Genomic DNA, 27,282 nt, shown 5'->3' with positions numbered 1-27,282 from the left:
TTGGTATACCATATTACTCAGTCTGGGAAGGCCAGATTTCATCTCAAAGGGAACATAGTTTCTTGGATTCCTTCTCATTACCAAATGATTTTACAAAAGACAATGAGCTTGTTTTTTTGAACTTGATACAAACCCTCTAAAATATATACTGTTCTTAGCAACTTTCTTCTTCTTGGTGTCATAGCCTGTTATAACAAATTTAGACCAAAAAAAAATTGAGGAAATTGAGCTAATGTGGTTTTACTATTAATAACTTTCCCCTTCAGGGAATCAAACTTACCCTGTGAATTCACTGAATCGATGACCAGGACGTCATTAAGTTCAGAAGCCTCTTTTAAGAAATACTGAAACTGAGCTCCTGAAAAACAGAATACCTAGTGTTAGTCTTTTTTTTTTTTTCATTTTTAAGATTTTATTTATTTGTCAGAGAGTGCATGAGCAGGGGGAGCGACAGGCAGAGGGAGAGGCAGTCTCTCTGCTGAGGAAGGAGCCCAATGTGGGGCTCGATCCCAGGACCCCGGGATCATGACCTGAGCTGAAGGCAGACGCTTTAACGACTGAGCCACCCAGGCGCCCCCACTAGTGTTATTCTTTTTTTTTTTTTTTAAAGATTTTTTATTTATTTATTTGAGAGAGAGAGAATGAGAGAGAGAGAGCACATGAGAGGGGGGAAGGTCAGAGGGAGAAGCAGACTCCCCGCTGAGCAGGGAGTCTGATGCGGGACTCTGTCCCGGGACTCCAGGATCATGACCTGAGCCGAAGGCAGTCGCTTAACCAACTGAGCCACCCAGGCGCCCACTAGTGTTATTCTTAATAGGGAATTCCCTATTCCTCTCTTCAATATCATTAAAAGCCTATGTCTTTTAAATGCCTAAGTACCTAAACTGTACAACAAGGACTGGATAGACAAAACGTCTCTCTGAAGTTAACAAAAGTAAGTAGTTCTGGTTTGGTGTATATTTTTTCTGTAGATATGTGTGTATTTATAAAACAACAGATTTAAATCATCATAGACCTATTCTTTATTCCCAGTAGAGCTTAACTATTGCTTTTTTTAAGTGAATGATGACTCTTAACTTTAGGTTCCTTCTAAGCATTCCTAGCCCAACATACCCTTTCAGAACAAATCAACAAAATTGAGACAATTCTCTCTAATTTGACTTTTAAACCTGCAGTTGAAAAACAACAAATGCTCCTCAAAAGATAAGCCAATAGTTCAGAACTGTACAGTAAAAAATTTCATTTGGATCAGATATTTTATTTTATTACTATTTTTTAAAAGATTTTATTTATTCATTTGAGAGAGAGCATACAGGCAGGGGGAGAGACAGAAGGAGAGGGAGAAGCAGACTTCCCGCTGAGCTGAGAGCCCCACATGGGGCTTGATCCCAGGACCTGGAGAACATGACCTGAGCCAAAGGCAGATGCTCAACCATCTGAGCCACACGGGCGCCCCTGGATCAGATATTTTAAACCTTTGAAATCAAGAGTACTAATTTGGATGAGCATAATTTTATCTCATAACATTTGTAAATCACCACCATTATTCATAAAGTGTTTTTACATTTCTCAGGATGTATAGAGTGCTGTATTGGTTTTTGGAGATGTAAAGACAGATAAAACACAGCCCTTGCCTTTAAGGAGTTCATAATCTAATAGAAGAAATACACATAAGCAAATAATTGCAACATAATACGCTAGGTGCCATAATAATTTCCACGAAAGATCCAAAGTGGTGAAGATGGTAGAAAATATAATTTTGTCAAAGTAAGGGAATCAGAGAAAACTCTGTGAATAATATGATTCCTAAATTTTGGGTGTTAAAGTATTAGTAGGTGTTTACTCTAGCACATGTATGTGTGTAGAAAAGCTTAATTTCTGGCAACAGAAATGCCTGCATGAAAAAAATCATGAGGTACTCGGGAGACAACTAATAGTTTCATATTAGAGCTTAAAGGGAAAGGGTGTAGTTGCAGTAGGTAAGGCTATGGAGATGTGGCCAAATGGAACCTTTTATCCCTTAATTAGGATGTGTAGGTATTGAGCATACTTGCTAAAGGTTTTAACACAGAGTGATATATTCTGTGGAGGATGCACCCGTGTATAGGGGATTGAGACAGAGTAAATTCATTTTTTTACAGTACATGGTTGTCTCTTGAGTTGTATAGAAACTGGGAGAAACTTTCTTTTAGAGCTAGAGGTGAGGGAGAGAGAAAGAAACCACAGGATCTTAATAACTGGAAATGCTTTTTTGAATGCTTACACTGGAAATAAAGATTATAGTTAAGTTCACTTTAATTTATAACTAGCTACCCTCTTTTTTTAAAAAAGGAAGCTTTTAATTTTGGAATGTGTTCGATTTACATAAAAGTTGTAAAGATAGTACAAAGAGTTCTTCTCAGTGTTCCCTAATGCTGACATCTTACATAACCATGATATATTTGTCAAAACTAAGAAATCAACTTCAGTACAATACCATTAGCCAAACTAAGATATTTCATATTGATTTCACCAGTTTTCCACCAGTGTTCCTATTTTGTTTTTAAGTTTTTTGGTTATACATGATGTTTGGCCACAAGCATCATTTGTTTCCTTCAAGTACAGTAGGAGTAATAGTAATATCAGTTGCTTCAAATGTGTATATGATAGTTAGCAATGTCCCTGGCCTCTACTGGATGCCAGTAGCATCTCCCCAATTGTGACAACCCAAAATGTCTTTGACAAATACTCCTTGAGGGGCAAAATCACCCCCAGTTGAGAACCACTGCTTTAAGCAAAAAATTTGGTGGAACTCTCTATGAGAATACCTTCTTACACCAGTATCGCTAGGGTGTTTGCTACAGAACATTAGTTCTAAGGGATGCTGATACGTGATTTGAAACAAATGGGTCTATGGAATAAATAATTTGGGGAAGTGGTGAACTATACAAAATTAAAGATGTTTTATTTCTTCTCCCCTTTCCTCTCTGCTCCTTTTTTTTTTATCTCCTTCTTCCTCCTCCCCTTTCTCCACTTGCCAGCTTTCTCCATCCCCATTCTTCCTTTCTTTCTTCTCTTCTGTCTCCCCTCCCCACCTTTTCCTTCTTTCCTTCTGTCAGCTCCCCCTGCCTCACTGCAGGATTTCTTAGAGCCTTTAATATAAGTGGCATTGTTAATTTCCAAGAGAAGACTACAGTATGTGACATTTCTAAAACTGGTTTAACTGTACATTGATTTTTTTTTTTATGGGAAGTATACTTCACATAGGTTTGCTGTCCAGTCACCCATTCTTTGGAAATTCATAGGTAGAACTGGGGGATGTTAAGTATAATTACAGATAAATAGGTTACCTTGTATCCCAGAATACAGAACTATTCCTCATTATTAAAGGGGAAGCAGATAGATGAATTACTATATAACCTTTGAAATGTCGTAGTTTTTGCATGTCTGTTTAAAAATGCACCAAGGGCACCTGGGTGGGTTATTTGAGCGTCCGACTCTTGATTTTGGCTCAGGTCATGATCTTGGGGGTCATGAGATCAATCCCTGTGTTGGGCTCCATGCTCAGCAAGGAGTCTGCTTGAGATTCTTTCTCTCTCCCCCTGCTCATGTGCACACACACACTCTCGCTCACTCTAAATAAATAAATAAAATCTTAAAAAAATAAAAAAATGCACCAAAACATTTTAAATTCAGTTCACATTAAATAAGTTATCCTATATTAAAACAGCTAGCAGTTATTAAACTTTCTATTTTTCACCTTGATAGTTCTGGTTAGGAATTGAATTATTTTGCTGAATATGGTGGAGTAGCTATTGGCAGATGCTTTTGTTCAGCAAGATAACCCTTAAGTACAGGGATCAGGGGACTACAGTGTGGGGCCATGGCTAGCCGTCCCATTTCAGGGAGAATGATTTGGTATGCCAGTTTCTAGCAGACATTCTAGAGCTGCGGATTCTTGGTGACCTTGCTCACATTTTATTTTAATTTTTTTTTTTAAGATTTTATTTATTTATTTGACAGAGAGAGACACAGCGAGAGAGGGAACACAAGCAGGGGGAGTGTGAGAGGGAGAAGCAGGCTTCCCGCGGAGCAGAGAGCCCGATGCGGGGCTTGATCCCAGGACCCTGGGATCATGACCCGAGCCGAAGGCAGACACTTAACGACTGAGCCACCCAGGCGCCCCTTTATTTTACTTTTTAAATTATGTTATATTTGGGCAAAATATATAAATAATTCTATATTGTTTAATTGGTTTTAAGTCTGATGTGTTACAACGTATGGGAAGATTAAAAAGTATGTTTTAGAAATTATAAGATTGTCAGTTCAGTGAAATAGAATTAATATTAGAATGTTAGTTCCTATATGCTCTAGTAAACATTGAACTAGAAGATTAAAATAGTGAACTCCTCCCCCTTTATTTATTTTTCTATTCCTTATAAGATAGACAACTTTACAGAATAAGAGAAGAATTCTAAGGAAATTTGATACCTGTAGTGATACCCCGAATATTTACCTCAGTGGTTGTTTCAATTCATACGTCTAGGGACAAAGATTTTAGAATGTATTCGCCTGCATAAAATGGGCCAATTGACTTGAGTCCTTTTCCTTTTAGGCAGATGGCTTGGTGAATGACCAAAAGCAGTTGCACATTTTTTTTTTAAGATTTTATTTATTTGACAGAGAGACAGTGAGATCAGGAACACAAGCAAGGGGGAGTGGGAGAGGGAGAAGCAGGCTTCCTGCAGAGCAGGGAGTCCAATGCGGGGCTCGATCCCAGCACTCTGGGATCATGACCTGAGCTGAAGGCAGACGCTTAACGACTGAGCCACCCAGGAGCCCCAGCAGATGCAGATTTGTCATCACAAGAGGGACATTCATGTGATAGATGGAAGTCCTTTTTCTGATAGACTCTGAATATTCAACCTTTTTTGATAATTCCAGACTTAACTAAATAGAATGTTATAAATAGAAAGTATTTTAGGCATCTTAAAAAGTAAAGTATGTATATAGTATGTATTTTTTCAAATCCTGATTTTTTTTCCTTTGTAAGTTTGGAGAGTCATTTTTCATAGAATGACTAGAAAATTATGTTCTAAAGCAGGATGGGAAAGGGAATAGAACAGCATCAAGTGGAGGATGATGTAATATTGAAATATGTAAGAAAGCAGAGAACTCATTTCCTGTGTCCATTTTCTCTACTGAGGAGAATTGTTTTCAAATTGGAAAGGGTAGTGTGCCTGGGTGGCTCAGATGGTTAAGCGTCTGCCTTCAGCTCGGGTCATTATCCCCCAGGGTCCTGGGATCGAGTCCTGCATCAGGCTCCCTGCTCAGCGGGGAGCCTGCTTCTCCGTCTGCCTCTCTCTCTCTGTCTCTTATGAATAAATAAATAAAATCTTTAAAAAAAAATTGGAAAGGGTAAAAAAAAATTAAGGAATTGAAGCATGAGATAGGTGAGGAGATAATTATAGAACAGCTAGACACTTTAAATGAATCTAAGCTTTTAGACTTATATTAATTATATCTTGTTATACTGAAAAGTTAACAGATGGCATTGGTACCCACTATCACTGAGTGTCTTTTGACAAATAGGAGAGGTACCAAAATATTAGTGATCAGCAATGACCAATTTGCAAAGGAATGAAAACGTGATTTCTACAAAGCAGACTGTTGCATTTGATGTCAGTCATCAAGCCCCCACTAGGATAAATTATTAATCAGATAATTAGTGAGCACTTAAAAGAAAGAAGTGGTGATTAGCATGACTTTAGTAAGAAGTCATGTCAGTCAATCCCATCTCTCTTCTTTTTTTTTTTCATTAAAAAAGAATGTGCCAGTTTTATTTATACCTTGGTTCAATTCCAGGAGCAACTTAGGTGACTTACATAAATATACTACAAGATGAATTATAACAAAAGGAATAGAAAACGGCATACATTTATTGGGTTTATATTCTGGGTCCTTTACAAAGCAATTTACATGTTATTTCATTTTATTCTGAGCACATGCCAAAACAGCCATCCCCCCAGTTTTTATAAGATGTGTGAGAAGTCCCCAGTACCTGTTCCTGAAGCACCCGGGACAGGTATTTTACATGAAAGAGTCATTTGGGGCAGACATGAAAATATGTTAGAGCAGTGGTTCCCAAACATTTTGGTATTAGAACCCCTTTTATTTTACACTCTTAAAAATTATTGAGTACCACAAAGAGCTTTTGTTTATGTGGGTTATATCTGTTGATACTCACTATATTAGAAATTAAAACCTCAGAAAATTTTGGACCAGGAATACATAAGCACATATTGCAGTAGCTGTCAGAGGGATGACATCATCATCACTTTGTCTAGTTTCTGGAAAATTCCTCTGGATTCTCATGAGAGTATAAAGGGAAAATAACTTTTTAGTGTTATTATGAAAATGGTTTGACTTTGCTGGGCCCCTGAAAGACTCCCTGAAAGACTCTCCCCTCTGGGGCCCCCAGACCACATTTTGAGAATCACTGTTCTTAGAGGAAGGATTCAGCTAACCCAGAGAGAACAGGCTGGGGTATCTTGCATCTACACATAACAAATTGGAGCCGAAGCAGCATTCCAAAGTTTACTGGTTGGTGGACTTGCCAGTCTTACACCTCAGTTTAAACAAAGGCAGAGAGGTGCCAAATGGTAATTGTAAGCCATCTATACAGAGTAGCATTTATGTCATCAGTGAAAAAGATATTTCTAACATTCCTTAAGCTCATTAGTACAATCACTCACAGATCAAAGTAGCTTAAAAGCAAAGCCCTTGTAGTAGATGCCTCTGGAAGGTAGACTCCCGCTTAGGGTCTTGCCAGTCAGCCACTCCAAGGGCCTGTGGGCACCAGCACAGAGGGGTGTTTCCAATTAGAAATGTGTGTCACACTGTCTGTGCTTAAGTATTTTAAGTAAAACAGTGGGAGAGCTAATAAGATGCACGTCAGAAGCACATTATGTGAATCAAGACTTTTTTTTTTTTTTTAAAGAATGAGATTTAACAAATCAGGATGAAGTTCTCTGCATATTTTTAATGAACCAGGTAAATGTGGAGCTGGAGAAAATCATCCGACTACTTTTTACACAAAAAAGATCCAGAGGTTTTAATTAAACTTCAGCCTTGCAAACCAGCAGTTTTTAGAGCAGTTGCTAAGAACCTGAAGATAGCCTTTAGCCAAGTGAGTAGAAATATAAGTGTTCAAATAAAGGAGATAATTGTTAGAGTCTCTGAGGTAGTTAGACTTCTCCCTGTGTAGCAATCACCAGTCATAAATGCCTTCATCCTTTTGGATAAGGCCACACATCTTGCCAGCACTCGGCTTCCATTCCAAGAGTTATTAAAACCAGGCCACTGGGCAGCTAGCTCATACTGCAGTAGATACTAGAGTGACTTCAGATTTCTTCTGGTCTTCACGATATTCAGCTTTGCCTCTAGAATCACGGTGTTTTTTCACTCTGTACTCTTAAGTTTGCTGACCTTCATGCTCGGATACTTGTGTTCCCTTGTTACATGCTGCATTGTCCCATCACACTCACCCAGTCAGCTCACCTCTTAGGTCTGGTTAACCTCACCACCACCACCATGTGTGATTTACTCCTGATAACAGCTGCACTGTTTATGCAACGCTTGGAATAATACTTGATTCTGGATGCCATGTTTTAAAAGACATTGACAAAGTAGAGACCGTCCAGATGAAGGTAACTAAACTGAGGAGTGTACGAACAAGTATTGTTTTACAGTGTGACCCAACCTGTTCTCTCTCCCTTTCCTGCCATTGTCTCTTCAGCTAGTCTGTGTTCCACTCACACTAAACTACCCACAGTCTCTCATGTGTGGCATCTTCTCTCAAATTTTCATTCTTTGCTCAGACCCCTTTCCCGTCTCTGTGATGAATTCCTACTTTAACTTCAAGATGGAACTCAAATGATACCTCCTCCCTAGTGATTTCCCTTGACTTTCCTAGGTGTTCTTACCTCTGGGTTCTTATAGAACTTTATACATGCCTGGATCATGTATTTAATCAAATTATAATCTAATCCAGGGGTCTTTGTTGTAAAGGACTGTATGGTAAATATTTTAGGCTTTGTCTGTTTTTCTCTGTCACAGTTACTCAACTGTGCTGCTTTGGTACAAAAGTAGCCAGAAGTGCGTGTGACTGTGTTTCAATAAAACTTTATATGGACACTAAAATTTAAATTCCATGTAATTGTTATGTGTCAAGAAATATTCTTCTTTTGATTTTTGCCCCCCAACCATTTCAGAATACAAAAACCATTCTTAGTTCCTGGTCAGTACAAATCAGGCAGCAGTCTAGATTTGGCCCACTGGCTCTGGTTGGTTGACTCTTGATCTAATCCATATGTTTATTCTTTCAGTCACTGTTGCATTCATTCATTTATGAAATATTCATTTGCTGGCTCTTCTTCTAGGTACTGTGAATGCAATGGTGAAAAAGACCGACATCTTAAGGCAGAATCTTCTGCATTCAGTTGAACTTGCTGAGTTCAAAGACTTTTATTCCATCTCTGAACCCTAAGAATAGTATATTTCCTGATACATTTTGAGATGAAATAGTGAAGACTGAACAAGGAATAAGCTATTAAATCTTTGCTAATCATTTCTTCTGTGACTGATTATGGTATCTTGAGTGTGAGAGAGAAATGCTATCTAAACACAGTGATAAATTTTAACAGATTATTTTCGAAAGACCTTTGTTGAATCTAGATGTGAGGGTAAAATATACATTTTATCTGTTTTGTTGATGACGGCACTATTAAAGTGATATGCTTTGAGATGTATTCTGTAATGAATTTTCTGCATAGTTTTTGGTATGAACATTTTAATTAACATTTAACTTTTATAACATTTAACTATCTTGGGGTAGGTGGGTAAAGTATAGGGGAGGGGAAGCTTTTAACGAAAGAGAAATTTCCTCTCATTTGGATGTGGCTGATGACATTTTTATATCCTACAAATGGTGTATTTTTAAGGATTAAAGCCTTGGGTTGAGTTTAATAACATATTAAGTAATTCTTTTACTCATAGAGATTAGCTTTTTTCTTAGCACTTTGCATTTATGTGGTTTTTCAAGGTTATATGATACAACCTTACAATACTTGTTGCAATGTGATACATGCTATTTTCTCTTTACAGGCGAGATAAACTTTGGATTTGCATGGAGTTTTGTGGAGGTGGTTCTTTACAGGATATTTATCATGGTAAGACAAAAGTTATGTTTTATACACATTAAGTAGAATTTCTTAAAATATAGTTATTTACTATATTAAAGCATTAATGTTGTTTTGAGGAAAGTATGTTTTATTGTTACTTAGATATATAGAAGAATTTAAGATCTATACGGATGAAAGGAGCATTTGCATTATAAGTTGCAAAAATATGCAGTTGAACTATTTGCTAATTCTAAAGAAGACATATTGTATATAGTTAGTTCAAAATTTCAAACTCAGATTTGTAAGAAACATGTAAAGGCCTTGAGAGTTAACACTAAGCCAGAAGAATATCCAGTTAATACACGAGTAGTATTAATACAAAGAATTGATTTTGCTCTCGTGTATTCAAGAAGCATCAATTAAATTGTTTACTTTTTTAAATACCAGATTCTGGGGAATTAAAAATTATTAAAGCTTTTTTTATTGAGATTTCAGTGGAGTATGTAAGAAAGATTTGTAAAGTACAATAGCAGTGTTTATGGTCTTTTCTTTCTCTCTCTGTCCCATTCTGGTTCTGTTTAATGGGTTATTGTCACAAACTGCAGAGTAGGTTTATTCTTTTACTGGAGCTGTGCTTTTTGATTAATGTAAAATAAAATAAGTCGTGTCAATTTTACGAGAAAATATTTTGGAAATTTTTTTCATTTTTCTTGATATGGGATTTGGGCTCAGATTTTCCCATTAGGGCCTCTTAAGTAATTTTGGCAGCTGATTGTAATAAAGCAGATGTTAAAAGACTATTTGGATAGGAGTTTTACTCTCTCCATTGCACTTCATTTTACTGTATCTTCTTGGTGTGGATATTGCTTACCATAAAGATTGACATAATAGTATTTTAAAGTACTACTAACTACAGTTGGAATGGGAGAAAGGAAATGATAGATTGTCTGGAATTGTTTTTGAAGGCTTAGTGAAGAAAATGGGTTTTTAATTGTTCTTTAAAAGATACATAAGCTCTGGGTAGAAAGAAGGGGTAGAAGTACCTCCTAGGAGATGAAATACAGTGACATGAAGGTGTGACATGTGCGATCACTCTCATTGGCGTAGGGTCTATATATGGGGAGTAGGGTCGGATATGGAGAGCCTTGAAAGCCAAGTGGAAGAACATGAGAACATTTCTGCTTTATGAAAAGTTGTTTCTTTCCTGAGAATATTTTTTTATTAAGTATGGCTCTTCTTTATATTTGAGAATTTTTTTTATTAATGACATTTTGATTTCAAAGGTTCAGTGAAAGTTGAGAAATATTTGGCATTATTTTGCATTGCAGGACATACACAGTATTTCTGAAAGCTATTCAAAGTTCAAAAGGCTATTTCCCTTTTTTTGTCTTAATTTGGATTAATTTATCTACTATTTTTTTCTCATATTCATTTAATTTCCTTTGTCCTGAAATTCTTTCAGCTGGGTCTTCTAGGGGTGCACTCTCAGTCTTTGACCCTCATTCTTCAGTCATAACTTAAGTGTAGTATAGACAGATATTTTCTGTCGGCATTTTGAATGTATTAGACCACTGTCTTCTAGCTTCTATAGCTGTTGGTATCTTCTGTCACTCTACGTATTAATCCTTTTCAGGTAATCTTCCTTTCTAATCGATTTTAAGATTTTTTTCTCTTAATTTCTGGTGTTTTTAGTATCTAAACATGGATTTGCATTTGCTTTTCTTGCTGAGGACTTAAAGTGCTTATCAGGATTTAATTTATTCATCAAGCCTGGACAGTTATCGATTATTATCTCTTAAAATCTTTTCTACCCCAGTCTCTCTGATCTCTCGTTTTAGAATGTCAGTTAGATTTACATTAGACCTTCTCTGTCTCTTTTTTTTTTAAGATTTTATTTATTTATTTGAGAGAGAGAATGTGATAGAGAGAGAGCATGAGAGGGGAGAGGGTCAGAGGGAGAAGCAGACTCCCTGCCGAGCAGGGAGCCCCATGCGGGACCCGATCCCGGGACTCCAGGATCATGACCCTGAGCCGAAGGCAGTTGCTCAACCAACTGAGCCACCCAGGTGCCCTCTCTGTGTCTCTTAAACTCAACTGTATATTTTGCACTTTTTAATCCCTCAGAGCACTGAGGATACACATAACCATCTTATAGTTCACTGATTTTACAGCTGTGGTTAGTACATCTATTAGGTTTTAATTTTTGGTGACTGTTTTTCTCATTTCTAGAAAGTGTTTGGTTCTACTTCAAGTCTCCCTTCATTTTATATTTGTGTCTTACTCTCTTGTAATTTTTCACTCCTTCTTTTACATCTTTAGTTTTTTAAGCATACTTTTCTTCAGTCTTTCTCAGATTGTTAAGTAATTCCATCAGATATATATTCTTGCTCTTAGGTGTCTGGTTCTGCTATCTTCATGAAGAAGCAAGAAGACCAGTTTAGTTACAGAAATAGTTTTGCCATGATTGTTGTCATTCCATTTCAACCAAATGTTGGAAATAACAAAGTAATATGAATTTGTTAATATTGATTTATTTATACTGATCAGCAACTTGGTCAGTGGAAGAAACGATAATTTGCAACACCCTGGATATTCTCAAATATACATGCAAGGGATTTACATGCTTATACAAAACCCCAGTCCCTGTTCACTTTTTTTTTTTTAAGATTTTATTTATTTATTTGACAGAGAGGGAGAGCACATAAGCAGGAGGAGTGGCAGGCAGAGGGAGAGGGAGAAGCAGGCTCCCCGCTGAGCAAGGGGAACCTAATGTGGGACTCCATCCCAGGACCCCGGGATCACGACCTGAGCCGAAGGCAGTCGCTTAACCAACTGAGCCACCCACGCGCCCTCCTTATTCACTCTTGACTGCATCTTGATTGCCACCAAGAGACCTCCTCATGGCAATGTGTATACTCCTCTTTGGCTAGTCTGTAGGGCTCTCTACTTGCACAGCTGCATAAGACAGATACCTCCGTTTCTTTGTGTTTCTCTTTCTCTTCTCTCTTTTATCACATTGTCATTCTGTGGGAGTAGTGTACTAACTTGGGTTACCTCACCTAGTGAAAGAGAAGTTCTTCTTTTCTAATAACCCTAATGCTTGTGGGATTTTGCTTTTTTATATGTGTATGCACAGCATATTTTGATCTGTCATGCAGAATTTGCGAAGTCTGCTTTTTACCCTGTTACTTCTTTCTTTTTTTTAATTTCTGCTTTCTAAAGTATCATTAAACCAATTTTTATATTGCTTTACTGCTCTTAATTCCATCACTCCATATGATTTTTTAAAATTTTAAATCTTACAAGAGGGAACTGTATTAGTTGTCTATTGCTGTATAACAAATAATCCCAAAAGTTAGCAGCTTAAAACAGCAAATATTATGTCCCAGTTTCTTAGGGTCAAGAATTCAAGAACGGCTTAGTTGGGCAATTCTAGCTCAAGTTCTCTCATAAAGTTGTAGTCTAGCTATTTGGCTGGAACTGCAGTCCTCTGCGGGCTTGAGTAGGGCTCGAGAATTCACTTTAACCTTGATTCACTTAACATGGCTGTTGGCAGAAAGCTTCAGGTCCTTGATGGCTCTTGGCAGGTCTCCATTTTTCACTATGTGGATCTGGCCATAGTCTTCACGGTATGGTAGCTGGCTTCCCCAGAGCATATAGTCTCAGAGAGCAAGGAGGAAGCCACAAAGCCTTTTATGATGTCGTTGCACAAGGTGTATACTGTCTCTTCTGCCATGTTTTGTTCTTTAGAAGCAAGTCATTTCTGTCCAGCCCATACTCGGGAAGGGAATTAAGTTCCAACACTTGTAGACATGTTTTAAATTACCACAGGTATGTGTGTGGGGATACATTTTGAATTTATATTTTTTCATGAGTTTCTTCTCTCCTTTTGTTTATTTTTTTCTTTGAAGAACTAACATTGGAACCTTTCATTGTTCCAATATAATGCTTTTTTCCATTGAATATTTTCTTTCTGTTTAATACTGTTCTTTAACAGTTTTCCACATTCTATTATGTCATTTATGGTGAATTGCTTTCCACTTATTTAATAATTTTGAATTCTGAGGTCAGCTTCAGCAGGAATTCCATATGGCTTTTGAGAGTGGGTCTTTCCACAGTGGTATTCTTGTTGTTGTTGTTGTTTTTAATCTTCTTTCTGTGATCCTAAGACCTCGGTGTATCCAATGTATTTGAACCCTAAACCTGAGTGAAGAAGAGGCTTGTGTGACAGAATCTAGAAGATATTTTCCCCTATCCAGGTCCCAGGCCATGACACAAAATCCTTAGTCTTCTCCTTGTCCTTGTCTATCCTTTTAAGGTGAGGATGTAACCCTTGAAGGTTCTGGTTTTAGGGGCATATTTGTTTTAACTGTTCCTCTACAGATGAAGGGCCTTTTCTTCTGTTCTATTCCCTGTGTAGGGGATAAAACTAAAGCCCCAGCTTACCAAGATTGACCTTTCTCTTAGAGACAGAATATTTCACATTTTTACCATTCTGATTTTCATTTCCCCTTTTGTTTTTGGCTCCTGGGCAAGTCTCTTACTTTTTAACTTAGCTAGGCACTTAAAAGATTATTTAAAATATTCTTTTCTTTCATTTCTAGGTATTGTTTTCAGGGTGTTTGCCATACTGGGGAAACAAATATAAAGGGAGTCCCATCTTACTGAATAAGAGGTGCTTACAGACCACAAGAATTAGTTATATGGCTTATCTTCAGACGTTCAAACCCAGACTTGTCCTTAACAAAATCTAAGTGAAATAGATTTCTCTCTTCCACAATTGTAAAATACCACAAATACCCAGAGTAAACATTTTTACGAAGAGGTTACTATCTAGCAAAAGATTCCATCATTGGAACTTAATTCAATTTTTAGAATAGTCTCTCCCACCTAATGTAGAGAGACTTTAAAGTGATTTCGTAGGGAAAAAGAGAAAACTACTTAAATGTCTCAGTAGTGGATAGATGCACACAGAAAAATATTATGATTGAGTTATATGTATTGATATAGAAAGTTGTCCATGGTGAGTAAAAAAGGTAGGTTTTAGAATTGTGTTTGTAATATGATTCCATTCATATTCTTCTGTGAGATCTATACATACATTTAGAATGTGTCTTTATATAAAATTATCTGGTTGGCTTTAGGACAAATTATTGATATTGCCTGTTGTTGAGGAATAGTTTGGGTAAGGAAGAGACCTTCACTTTCCAAACTTGTCTATTGATTGGATTTTTATAGTGAACATACTAATTTTATAGCTATAAAGCTAATAATTTTAGGGAAAAAATATTGACTTAAAACTAGCTGTAATGTGGGGTGCCTGGGTGTCTCAGTGGGTTAACTGTCTGACTTTTGATTTTGGCACAGGTCATGATCTCAGGGTTGTGAGATCGACCCCTGCTTCAGGCTCTGCGCTGGGTGTGGAGCCTATTTAAGATTCTCTCTCTCTCCCTCTCCCTCTGCTCCCCGCTTTTAAAAAAAATTTATTTATTTATTTATTTGAGAGAAAGTGAGCGAGAGAGAGCACAGAGGGAGAGCAAGAAGCAGACTCCCAGCTGAGCAGAGAGCCTGACATGGGGCTCAGTCCCAGGACCCTGGGATCATGACCTGAGCCGAAGGCAGACGCTTAACTGAGCCACCCAGGCACCCCTCTGTCCACCCCTCTTTAAAAAAAAAAGTCCTTAATACATGCATTACATATCAATTCAGAAAAGCTTTGATAAAAACTAGCTAAGCCTGTTGGCCATAATTTATTTATTTTAACATTTAAAAGGTAGTACTAATCAGCGAGGTGCAAAAATGAAAATATAATTAATTTCAGAGACTCAGTCTTTTACTCATTCCACAAACATTTATTTAATAGCTTTCCCATATCAGGCACTGTTCTAAACACTGGGGATACAACAGTGAGAAAATCAGATTTAAAAAATCCTGCCCTCATGGAGCTTACATTTTAGTACAGTTGTTTAGGTGGCTATTGCTTAGTGGAACTAGTAAAAATTTGTCATTTACTGAAAAATGTGCTTTGACTAATTTCATTAATATTAATTTTCTTCTCTTATAGTAACGGGACCTCTATCAGAACTGCAAATTGCATATGTTAGCAGAGAAACACTACAGGTAAATCCAGTGCTAATTAAAAAGTACCATTCTTTTTTAGATTCAGTGTTTAATTATTGTGCATTATCTGTTAAGTAAAGTAAGGATTGAGCATTCTAGTTTGATAAACTCTTGGATTTTAATACATTTTTGATTGTGTAGTAAACTCAAATTATATTTGCAAATAAACACTATAAAGCCTCAGTGTGATAATATGACCTCCTAAATTTTAAGTGCTATGGATTTGTTATTTTATATTTTTATATTCCTCTTAATACCAAAGAAAGGCTTGAAAATTAAGCACCCTTACAGGAATTTGAAACTCATTCTAATACTAATTGCATTTATACTTTTTAAACGTTATTTCAGACTATTTGCAGAGTTTAGTGAAAAGTATTTGTCTTTAGAAAGTTAGTGGTTCCTGCTGAGCTTTGTCTTTTTCATTTTCTTGATTCTTTTGTCTTTTAGGCTGTTTCAGTAAAATAATGATTACCACTAGACTTTCTGTAATGAGTAAATAAAAAACAGAAACTATTATTTAGTTAATCACTTTACATCCCAAAATATGCTCTGTAGTAAAGTCTTAGTAATTTTTGTTTGTTTTTTGTTTTTTGAAACTCCAGGGATTATACTATCTTCACAGTAAAGGAAAAATGCACAGAGATATAAAGGTATACATCATATGTTTAACCTAATGGCTTCTCTTCATTTTTAAATACTCGGCTCAAACTGTTGAGCAATTGTCTTAATCTATTTGATGAATTTCTTAATTGAAATATGTTACTATAGTAAAACTAAGTGGTATTTTTTAAGAGTTTTATTACTTTTTTAAAGCAGCTTTATTGAGATACAATTCACATTACCATAAAATTTACCCTTTTAAAGGATACATTTGTGGATTAGTGTTGTAATACCCCATATTTGTTTATCTGTAGTTATTTATTTGTAAAAAGCAAATTAGGTCATCAGTTTCCATTAAGTTGGGGTTTTTAGAACATTTCGTGCTTTTGAATATTATAGTAAACTTTGACAATCTCAAGGAACTATCATTAATTATGTCTCAAAATGGGTAAGTTCGACTGTAACATTTTCTGATGGTCTTTGATTTAACTGGCAGAGGAGAGCAGGTGCACTGGATGTGCTGGGGTTAGCTCTGTGGTAAACTAGGTACTATGGCAGGACTCCTGAAGTTATTTCTAAACATTCTGCCACCTCCCCAACTTAGTTATTTTCCTTTTACCTTCTTCCTCATTCATCTATTTTCCTACTTCTTTCTCCCTTTTGTTTTCTGAAGTAGTTTTCTTTAGCGTGAAGGTTATTAACTTTTTTTTTTTTGGTATCCTTTGAGTCTCTGATGAGAGCCATGGACTCTCTTCTCAGAAAATGTCCTTATGTACATGCCTTCATATTTTGCATGAAATTTCAGTGGAATGTCAGATCACCTGCTGAGATCATTTACTTTATTTTTTATAAGCCACTTAAAAGACATAAGCAAAGAGCTTTGGACTTGAAAGGGAGAAGAGATCATAACATAAGTAAATCAAGAAAGGTACTGTGACATCAGCACTTAGATGATCTGGAAAGACTGATAGATTTTTGTCAGAAGTAGATGGTGGAGTGCCTTCCAAGCAGAGGGAACAATGTAAGCAAAGATACAGACATCAGAAAGTGTGGCGTCATTTTAGGGAGGATAGAAGCTGCACCGTATTACTGAAGAGAAGAGAAGGTATGAGAGTAACAGGAAATGGGCTTGGCTCCATTACACAAAGAGTTGTGTGCCAGACTTCAGAGTTTGACTCTAACTGGGGAGATTCTGCCCATCACCATTATTTCTACCCTGGTCTAAGCCACCGATTTATTCTATTTCACCTGCACTTCTGTAGCAGCCTTCTAACTGCTCTGTTCTTGAGTGTTTCTATTTGAGTGTTTCTGTAGTCACTTCTCCACCTTGCAACCAGAGTGATGTTTTTAAATCAGAGCTTATCACTCTTCTCTTTATGAACCACCTTGGCTTCCTACCATACTCAGTGTAAAATCCAGGTGTTTCCTTACCATGGCCTATAAGGTTATCCGTGATCTGGCCCCTGCTTTTCTCTCTGACCTCATGTCACACTCCTCTCCATTTTACTCATTCTGTTCCAGCCACACTAAACGTGATGTTTTTGGAATATGTAGAACTCATTCTGGCACCAAGGGCTTTGTATTTGCTGTGCCCTCTTCCTGGCATGTTTTTCTCCCAGATTTTGGCATGGCTCTGCACCCTCACTTCATCCAGATATCTGCTCAGATAATCACTGTCTTTTTTTTTTTTTTAAAGATTTTATTTATTTATTCATGAGAGACAGAGAGAGAGAGAGAGGCAAAGGGAGAAGCAGGCTCCCAAGAAGCAGGGAGCCTGTTGCGGGACTCGATCCCAGGACGCTAGGATCATGACCTGAGCCGAAGGCAGACGCTTAACCATCTGAGCCACCCAGGCGCCCTAATCACTGTCTTTAAAGTACTTATCTTTTACTGACTTTGAATCATTTGTTGTGTCCATTCATTCATATGTGTGTGTGTGTGTGTATTCATTTTTAGATTTTCTTTCTCTCCTATTCAATGTAAACTTCATGAGAGCTGGAGCTTATTTTTATTTATTACTATATTTATTACTATAACCCTAAAGCTTAAAATAGCACTTGGTTGCTCAGGGAGAGAGGAATGGAAGGAAGGAAGCATTAAAGGCCATAGATGCACGTGATGTGATATAAACTATAATTTAGTAAAATGAACCCGGAGCCGGGGAAAGACCAAACTGAGCACTATGGCAGACATCTAGATAGCTGGGGCCTAGATCAAGTTAAAATCCTTGCTGTATCATTCAGTTAATTAAGCGTCTAACTCCTGATTTTGGCTCAGGTCATGATCTCAGGGTTGTGAGATTGAGCCCCATATCAGGCTCCACTCTGGGCATGGAGCCTGCTTAAGATTCTCTCTCTCTGCTCCTCCCCCCTCCTCCCTCCTAAAAAAAAACAAATCCCTGCTGTAGTCCCTTGTCCCTCCTTTTTCTCGTTTCTCCCCTTATTCCATAGTGCTGCAATAATATCGGGGTGCAGTCTTATATTATGGCTTCCTCTTTTTTGGGTGGAAAGGGGTTTCCTAGTATTTTTCCTTTAAGCCTATAATTACATGATTGATGACACCTTTGATTAAAGAGCCTGCTTACTTTTGCTTGCTCATTTAAAAGTTATAGAAAAGGCAAAAAATAAAATTTAAAAAGTCTATACATCTTGGGAGATAGTATTTCTACCTCTTCCAAAAGCTTTGAGCTTATTGAAGCGGTTACTTTGGGCTCAGGTCAGGAAGTAGGAGTGGCTAAAATGTTACTAGGTCATTGTAATGAGAAAAAACTGAGTTTTTTCTTCTCTGTGTAGGGAAAAGCCCAGCTCTTCCCTACTGTGTGCTTTTTTCCTGAGTCTCCTTTACTTACTCACATAGAACACTTCACTTCTGACACTTGTGGTCGCCAAACGTGTGGAGGTTTCCCCCACAAGCAGCAGTTCTCTGTGACACCAACTGGGTGTCCAACCATTTAACTCAATTGTGACACTGTTTCCTGGAGATAGCATCAGATCCCACAGATACAGGCTCAGTCCCACAGGACTGTCCCTTCCCCCACCACACACACACACACACACACACACACTTACACCCCAGTTAATAGGTTGCAAGCCCAGGTTATCAGCTGTGCTTCTGAGCAACTGGCTATATAGATCCGAATTAATTAGTTGAGCCCCCTTCCTTGGGTTCAATTAATTTGTTAGAGTGGCTCACAGAACTCAGGGAATTATTTACATTTACCAGTTTATTAAAGGATTTGATAAGAGAGATGAACATCCAGATGGGAGAGATGCAGAGAGCAAGGTGTGTGGGAAGGGGTATGGAGCTTCTTTGCCTTCTCCAGACACGACCTTCTCCTGGAACCTCCACTCATCTGGAAGTTCTCCACACCCCATACTATTGAGATTTTATGGAGGCTTCCTCTTTAGGCGTGATCAATCATTAACTCCATTTTCAGCTCTTCTCCCTTCTCAAGAGAATGTGGGGCAGGGCCAAAAATTCCAAGCTTCCAATCATGGCTTGGTCTTTCTGGTGACCATCCCTCATCCAGGAGCTGTCCAGGAGCCCACCCAGAGTTGCCTCATTAGAACAGAATATACTGTTGTCACCCCCAAAATTACAAGAGTTTCAAGAGCGCTGTGTTAAGAACCAGGATCTGAGATCATATATTAGAATAAAAGATGCTCCTAGTGCTCTTGTCACTTATGAAATAACCAGGGTTTCCAGGGGGCTGTGCCAGAAACCGGGGGTAGAAACCAATCAGTATTTTCTGTTATCTCTCGGTCGTGCAAACAGGTGACATTTTAATTTGGTTGGCCCATGGCTAGTTGTTTATGTTCTGAACGGGCCTAAACTGTGGGCAGACATGTTAAGATAGACAGCCCCATGTACTAAGCAGCAAGGTTCTGTCTTAAACACCAGCACCGTTGCATCAATGATCAATTCCTAGAAAAGGGAAATTTGCAGGTGTTTTGAACAGGAAATAACAAGTTTAAAATGTAATACAAGGAATTGAAAATGCCAATATAAGGTCACATTTTAGTGCAGTCACAGTGTTTGATCAGTAAGAAAATAACATTTAGGTGAAAAATAAATATCATTTTTATAATAACATTCATATTGTGTTAATAGCAGCCTTTTGCAGGGCGGACATTTTCTAAGAATAGTCAGATTGCCTAAAATGTGGACGATAAGTTTACCTGTGAATGTAATGATGTAACACTTTGATTGGGGATACTTCAAATTTTAAGTATTTCTAGGTCTAAGGCTGCCATTTGTGATTATTTTAAATATGTATATTTGATCTACTATATGTGCTGTCTGAAAAAAATATTTCTTACTTTAAAATGTTCTCACTTTGAAGGGAGCTAACATTCTGTTAACGGATAATGGTCATGTAAAATTGGGTAAGTAAATTAAAATTTTGTCATTTGTGCAAATTTATTCCAGAACATAGTAAGCGTATATTTTCCTCTGTTAGGACTAGGTTTTCCCTCAGCATTTCTGTATTTTTAGGTGAAAATCTCATTGTGGGGCATATATAACCTCTCTGTATCTGGTTCCTCTTCTCTTAAATGGGGATAAAGTCTGCCCTTCACATATGACAGAGTTGTTGTAAAGATATAATAAAATAATAATTCTTTAGAGATTCTTTTACCTGTAACCTGAGGATGTGACTTTTAGTAAGAATAATCTGTACAAAATTACCTTATAACCAAAAAACAAGGTAAACAAACAAAAGCCAAAAAATCAATTATACCAGCAATCCTACATCCTTTACATTAGCTTTTAAAATAAAATACAGTATTACTTATATAAGAATGTAATATCAGTGCTGGATGTTGCTTTATTTCAAACTGTACCTTTTATTTTGTAACTTTTGGTTATGACTGAAATAGAATTTAAACCCTCAATAAGTTTGAAAGTTTAAGACTGGAAACATACATAGTGTAGTAGTTTTTATAAATAAAATCATGGCTGTTAGGTGTTAAGTGAAGTTCTTAATAAATAAAGTTATTTTGAATTACATATTACTGTAAGATAAATCAATTCAAAAAACATTTGTAAAAGCACAAATAAAACTATTTTGGACTATAGCCTACAGTACGACTAATCGGATTTAAAAGTATGTATCTGAAAATTAACATGTAATAAAATTTTTCCAAACCACCTCTAAAGATGAAAAAAGCATTTATCTAATTATTGATGGCTAACATTTTCTGTCAGCAGTGTAATATTTTGTGTTAATATTATGTCCCTTCCTGGCAGACATCCTATATATATCTTGGTTGATAAGGACTTAGAAATGACCATTAAAAGCTAGAAAATATTTAGAACTCAACATGTAAAGAATAGCAACAAATCCTATATAAAAACAGATTTTCTGGTAGTATTTGGTGTTGGTATTAGAATGGATTGCTGAGGTGAGATTTTGTAGAATATTCTGTTTGGATGTCTTTTCAAGCTAGGGTAGATTTGCCAGTAGATTATTAGTTTGTTTGACGTCAGTCATCATGAGTGTGGCAGGAAGTGAATGGAATATATTACAACTTATGGTCCCTTCCAGTGATATTCCTTGAATTTCAGGTCCTGGGAATTTGAAATTATATTATTATTAAGTCTGGCAACTTAAATTTTTTCAGCTGTCTCTTTCTCATCAAAATCATTTGATCTTGACTTTTGTTGTCATTTGATTCATGCAGGGATATATAGGAATCTATTTGGCTGTGATATATACTACTTTGTGATATTTTAGTGCTAACCTATAAAAGTTAAAAATTTTAATGTGATGTTTAAGAATATCTCATTTCTGTGAAATTAGTTTAATGAAAAGAATTATTAAAAGTTTCTTCTCATGTTACTGTAAATTTTACTTTCCCTCAGCTTTCTTTTCTAAATGTTTCTTATTTTTTTAATAGCTGATTTTGGAGTATCTGCACAGATTACAGCTACAATTGCCAAACGGAAGTCTTTCATTGGTACACCATATTGGTAATTGTATTTTAATTGACAATTTAACTTTTTGTTTTTCTATCATTACTGAATACAGCATTTATTAAGAAATAGACTGGTCAAAATTTTTAGGACTAAAACAGATTAAGAAGATAATCAGTAGCTTAAGCAATTTAGACATGTATACTTGCGGATGGATTACACAGCCAAAGAATAGTTTATCATGTTTATTTTCATTAAGTGAAAAAGGCTATAAAAGGTAGATAATGGCTTTTGAGAACCTCGATATAAAGGAACTCTCATTGATTCTCTGGGGTCCGGCATGGTTTTTACACGTACTTAGCAAATGTTTGTCGATAACTTGATCTCCACCTCCAGCTTCAGAGATTAAAAGCTAATGTTATTCCTCTTATAAGAAAGTAGGAACTATCTTGGGAGCATGTGAAATTGTGAATTAGGCAAAGTAAATTTTGGGAACATTCTCATACTTCATCTGTCTTTCTAGTATCATGCCTTTCCCACATGAACTCTAGGGATGTAGAACAGAATGGAATCTCTTGTCCAAAGTGACTAAGGTTGGCAGTTACTCAGTTAATAAAAAATGTCTGTTCAATGGCAAACTCAAAATTAATACATACGTACCTTAAACATTTTATTTTAATTTAAGGCATATGAGTGTACTTTTTTCTTTTCTTTGCCATAGGACCAAGACCTTTTCTTTGACTGGCTCACTAATTAGAGTTCTGTCTTAATAATGTAAACTATACCCACAATGCCTCAGCTATATTTCGGGGTTGTGTTTCTTGGATGTACAGAGCATGTGACTTTTTTTTTAAAGTCAGACTTATGATGTATAAATTTAGCCTTATTAGGTGTGCAGTTCTTCAAGGTTGAGAAACTTGTATGCTGTGATAGTGAGAAATACCACCATAATCAATATAAAAGATGGGTTTCCAGCACCCAAGGAAGTGTTCTTTTGTCCCCTTTTAGTAAATTCTGTTCCCTCATCCCTACCCTCTGTCAACACCCAGTCTGATTTCTGTCTCTATGGTTTTGCCTTTTCCCTGAATGTCATACAAATGGAATTATACAGTCTATAGCCTTCCTAGTCTTTTACAGTTGTCATATTCTTACCTAATTTGCCGGGTTTTTTGGTTTTGTCTTTAGAAACTTGTCTTTAACAAGGTTTTCGGAAGAATTCACTTTAATTTTCATAACTCTTTTTAACTTCATCACAAGATCAGTTTTTTCATAACATTTAATTAAATAATATTATTTATAGTATTATATAATAATATATGTAATATAATGAATAAACAGGCTCAGAGATGAACTCAGTTGACAGTGGTAAGCATACAGCCTAACTAGCAGAAGTAGAAGTACACTAGCTGGATACTTTCACTCATCGTTTTATAGAGAAATGGAGAACATCACCTAACATGGGAAGCCAGGCATATCAGCTTTATGCACTTTGATTCTCTGCTAGTGCATTTCTACCAGCAAGCTGGAATCTAGCCATCAATAAAGTAACAACTGACATACTTTAAAATTACTTTTCTTATAGTAATTTGAATATGTTTAAGGAGTATTTTAAGATTAGAAAGATTTTAAGAACAAGCATCTTGAAAGTTAGAGGGTTGGTGTGTCGTGTGTGTGTTTAACTTCACTGACTTACTTGACTTGCCTGAAATCATAGTAGGACGACAAATGTGAATTTGTAAAGCTACTTATTTAAATCATTCTTTTGATATGTAGGAGTTGGTTATTTTTAAAACTGTTTAGGATTTAAAATTTTCATATTTGAAAATTAGTATCATTTAAATCAGTCAAATACAATTTCATAGAGAATAATTAGAATAAGACTATAATAGGAAAGTTAAAAAAGAAACCTAAGTTTGAGTCAATTTCCTCTAAATAAATACAGTTTTAAAAAGCAAACACTTATTTTTATAACTTCCACCATTATAATAAAACTGAAAAATTGCCAATTAACTTTATAGTAAATATGAGTTAAGTACTAAATGAAGATTATTGATGCCCCAATAAATAGTTTCGGTCACATGAAAACAGAAGCCAGATTGTAGTTTTTTGGTGTAAGCAGGTAGAGCTAAAAATTATAGATCATTTATTGAAAGATGTTATTTCGCTGTAAAATTCTGCAGAATTGTACAGAGGAAGTGATGGAGTATGGACAACTGTGGGATATGTTGCTATATTATAATTATAAAGTTTTATAAACCTTTATAGTAAGTATGGCAAAGTAACCAAGGAGTCACCAGTAGGGTCTTGGGATGGAGAATCTTACAAAGTCAAGATCTTGGAAGAGATCTTTGAAATACTACGTATTTTTCAGATATCAGGGCCTAAATAGGCCTCAACTTAGATATAGTTCCAAGTGCCTCTTGTGGGAATATGAAAGAAAATACAATAAATAGAAGATTTTTTTTGTTTTGTTTTTGTTTTCCTGGAATATTTCTTTCAGGATGGCTCCAGAAGTTGCAGCCGTTGAGAGAAAAGGGGGATACAATCAGCTCTGTGATCTCTGGGCAGTAGGAATCACTGCCATAGAACTTGCTGAGCTTCAGCCACCTATGTTTGACTTACACCCAATGAGGTCAGTGTGTCATAATTGGAGAACTCTGTGCTTAAATTAAGGGTAATCCCCTCCCCCTGCCCAGTATTTATTACATTATGAACAAATAATATTCTTAGTCTTGCTCTACCTTATTAGTAGTAATAGAATTACTTAATAGTAATAGAATTATTTATGTTATATATTAAAATATGAAATCTTTAACATGCTGTGTAATGATTTGTTGATTTTTCAGAGCATTGTTTCTAATGACAAAAAGTAATTTTCAGCCTCCTAAACTAAAGGATAAAATGAAGTGGTAAGTATTTTTCTGTTACTTACTTTATAATCATGAGTAAAAAAAAGAATTAAAATTTAAAAATTAATTTTCAAAATTTCTTAGGTCAAATAGTTTTCATCATTTCGTGAAAATGGCACTTACCAAAAATCCAAAAAAAAGACCTACTGCTGAGAAGTTACTACAGGTATTATTTTTGCCCTGAAATATGTCTTTTTTCAAAAGATAAAATGCCATCCAATCAGGTTCCTAATGAGTGTTCTGTATTATTTATATAGCACCCGTTTGTCACACAACCTTTGACACGGTCTTTGGCAATTGAACTGTTGGATAAAGTGAATAATCCAGATCATTCCACTTACCATGATTTTGATGATGATGATCCGGAGGTAGGAATTGTTTTTACCATATTTAACATTTATGTATATATAGGTATGTGCATCTCAGAATCAGTTTTTTGAAGTTCTGGGTCTAGTTTAAATAAAAATCTCTTAAGGGAGTAATTAACTCTTTGACTTGGTCTCTCTTAGGGAAGTCATGTGCAGGATTTTTCTTACTGGCTTCTTATGAATGACTGTTTTCTGAAAATGGCAAAGACACAATCATCTAATCCACTCAGTGAAATTACTATAGTTCTTTCAGAGTAGTCACTTCAGATGAAGTTGCCAAATAGATCGTCCACTATAAAAGAGAGAACACAAATGGGAAGCACTTAAACCAGATGTTTTTAGAATATACTCAAAATTTCTGTTCGATTTTCCTCTTTAAAAAAATCCTTGTACAGTACCTCATGAATTATTAGTGGTTAGTAGAAAGTATAGGATTGCTTTTGTTAGTGACTAAAACCCTAATTATCCACTATGGAAATGTTTAAAAATGAGCTGGCATCATTGTTAGAGAATAACTAATATGACGGAAGGATTGATATCAAAAGAAGCCTCTCTTCTGTTAGCATATTTAACATTCCTAGCTAAGCTAGTAATTGTGGCACCTAACATAAGTTTAGTAAATGTGACATGGCAGAATTTTGTTATTGGGTCTGTAACTGACGTGGATAGCCTTGACCCTGACTGGTTTTATGTAAGGCACTTAAAATGGTGTAAATTTCACTGATGATACTGAGGGAATGATAGTTCTCAGTGGTCAGAAAGATGGTTGCATATCATCTTAAGTCAGAGCGAACCTTTCTATCAATTCACCATTGTTCTAGCTTGCCATCATTACACAGCTGTAATTAAATCAGCTATCTGCCTTTCTGTTCAAGGTCTGTAAAAGTTTGAAAACAACTTAAGGAACGTGAAGTATTATTGACCTTATAATAGGGAAAAATTATTTTTGTTGTTTTGCTTAATTTTGCTTTTTAAAAACTTAGGTTTTATAAACTCTTCTCCCATCGTTCAACGTATAGGCAGTCCTGAATTTGCATGGTGGCACAGGACTGTAGAAGTGCCCCTGTAAGCTGAGACACCCTGCAAAGTGATCTTAATCATCAGCGGGGAAAACCACAGTTCTGTGACTTTAAAAAATTTTTGTCAAAACATTAAAAATTCTCTTACTGTCAGTTTTAAATGTATAAGGAAGTGAAAAAATAGTAAAACAAATGTTTACCTAGTGCACTGTTACTTAAAATATTAGTGAGAATCAGTGTGTTTCATTTGTTTACAAAAAAAACTTCCACAAATTATTTACTTGATATAATTTTCTTCTCCTACATGTTAACGCATTTACTATGTGCAGCATTCTAAGATTTAATAGTTTTATAGTTATACCATTTAAGCTGGGAAAGTAAAACTGTTCTCATAGGCAATCATAGGTTTTATTCATGTTCACTGATGATAGCAATCTGTGTGACTAACCTGACATGATACCTATTTTTGCTACTATATATTGTGATCAGAAGTATAGGGTTTTTTCCCCAGCTCTGCATCTAATTAACTGAGCACCCTAATTTTGAGTCTCAGTGTTCTTATCTATAAAATCAAGAAGAGTACTAGGTTCATAAATTTATTTTGAGGACAAAATGAGCTCAGATGTATGAAAGCACTTTGTAAACTACAAATCACTGTGTATGTGTGAAGTTTAAATACTTCATTTTTGAAATGACTTATGCTACCATTTTACTACTGTCAGTATTTCAGTAATTGGGGTCTTGTAGATTCATATGGCTTTATTTCCTGAGATGTGCCTATACTGAGAATGGTTAACTTGGGTCCTGTTCTTGATCTGCCTTTCAAATCTGATAATTTGAGCTCCAGTGTTTATGATTACATTTTCCATGAAGATGTGCCTAAGAGTGTATCTCCTTCAAAGGTAATAACTTCAATGGAAGTGTTTCACACACAGAAAAAAACCTATTTGGTACATGAAATAGATGCTGGTGAGAGGTGAGACCTTAAAGTGTGTGGAATGGAGCCGCAGAGGTTTTACAGATGGGGCCCCTTGTACTCCCTGGAAGGTTGAAGGAGTGTCCGTGATGTCGCTGTAAGAACTCATCACCACTCCTCCTCTCCCCCGCACCCCCGAGTGCTTCTGAGTGCGGCGATACGCAGAGTGAGTTTAATACAGTGAAAGGAAAGAAAATAGAGCACTAGTCCTACAAG

At 36.2% G+C, this 27,282-nt stretch overlaps 1 protein-coding gene across 1 annotated transcript in view; it reads left to right on the top strand.

Annotated features, from left to right (window-relative positions):
* The window catches only part of MAP4K3 (mitogen-activated protein kinase kinase kinase kinase 3), a 184,945-nt gene that overhangs the window by 100,036 nt on the left and 57,627 nt on the right, over window positions 1-27,282 (top strand). The window contains exons 4-12 of the mRNA XM_028117156.2: window positions 9,145-9,209; window positions 15,226-15,281; window positions 15,884-15,931; window positions 20,224-20,266; window positions 21,779-21,851; window positions 24,295-24,426; window positions 24,641-24,703; window positions 24,788-24,869; window positions 24,961-25,071. Of these exons, the coding sequence (XP_027972957.1) occupies window positions 9,145-9,209; window positions 15,226-15,281; window positions 15,884-15,931; window positions 20,224-20,266; window positions 21,779-21,851; window positions 24,295-24,426; window positions 24,641-24,703; window positions 24,788-24,869; window positions 24,961-25,071 (673 nt within the window). The remainder of the gene's footprint in view (window positions 1-9,144; window positions 9,210-15,225; window positions 15,282-15,883; window positions 15,932-20,223; window positions 20,267-21,778; window positions 21,852-24,294; window positions 24,427-24,640; window positions 24,704-24,787; window positions 24,870-24,960; window positions 25,072-27,282) is intronic.

This window comes from Eumetopias jubatus, unplaced genomic scaffold (assembly GCF_037043125.1).
Source record: "Eumetopias jubatus isolate StellerSeaLion01/CBP00866 unplaced genomic scaffold, mEumJub1_p1.0 scaffold_9, whole genome shotgun sequence".
Lineage (NCBI taxonomy): Eukaryota > Metazoa > Chordata > Mammalia > Carnivora > Otariidae > Eumetopias > Eumetopias jubatus.
The sequence above is the reverse complement of the archived record's forward strand: the minus strand, read 5'-3'. Positions and strand labels throughout refer to the sequence as shown.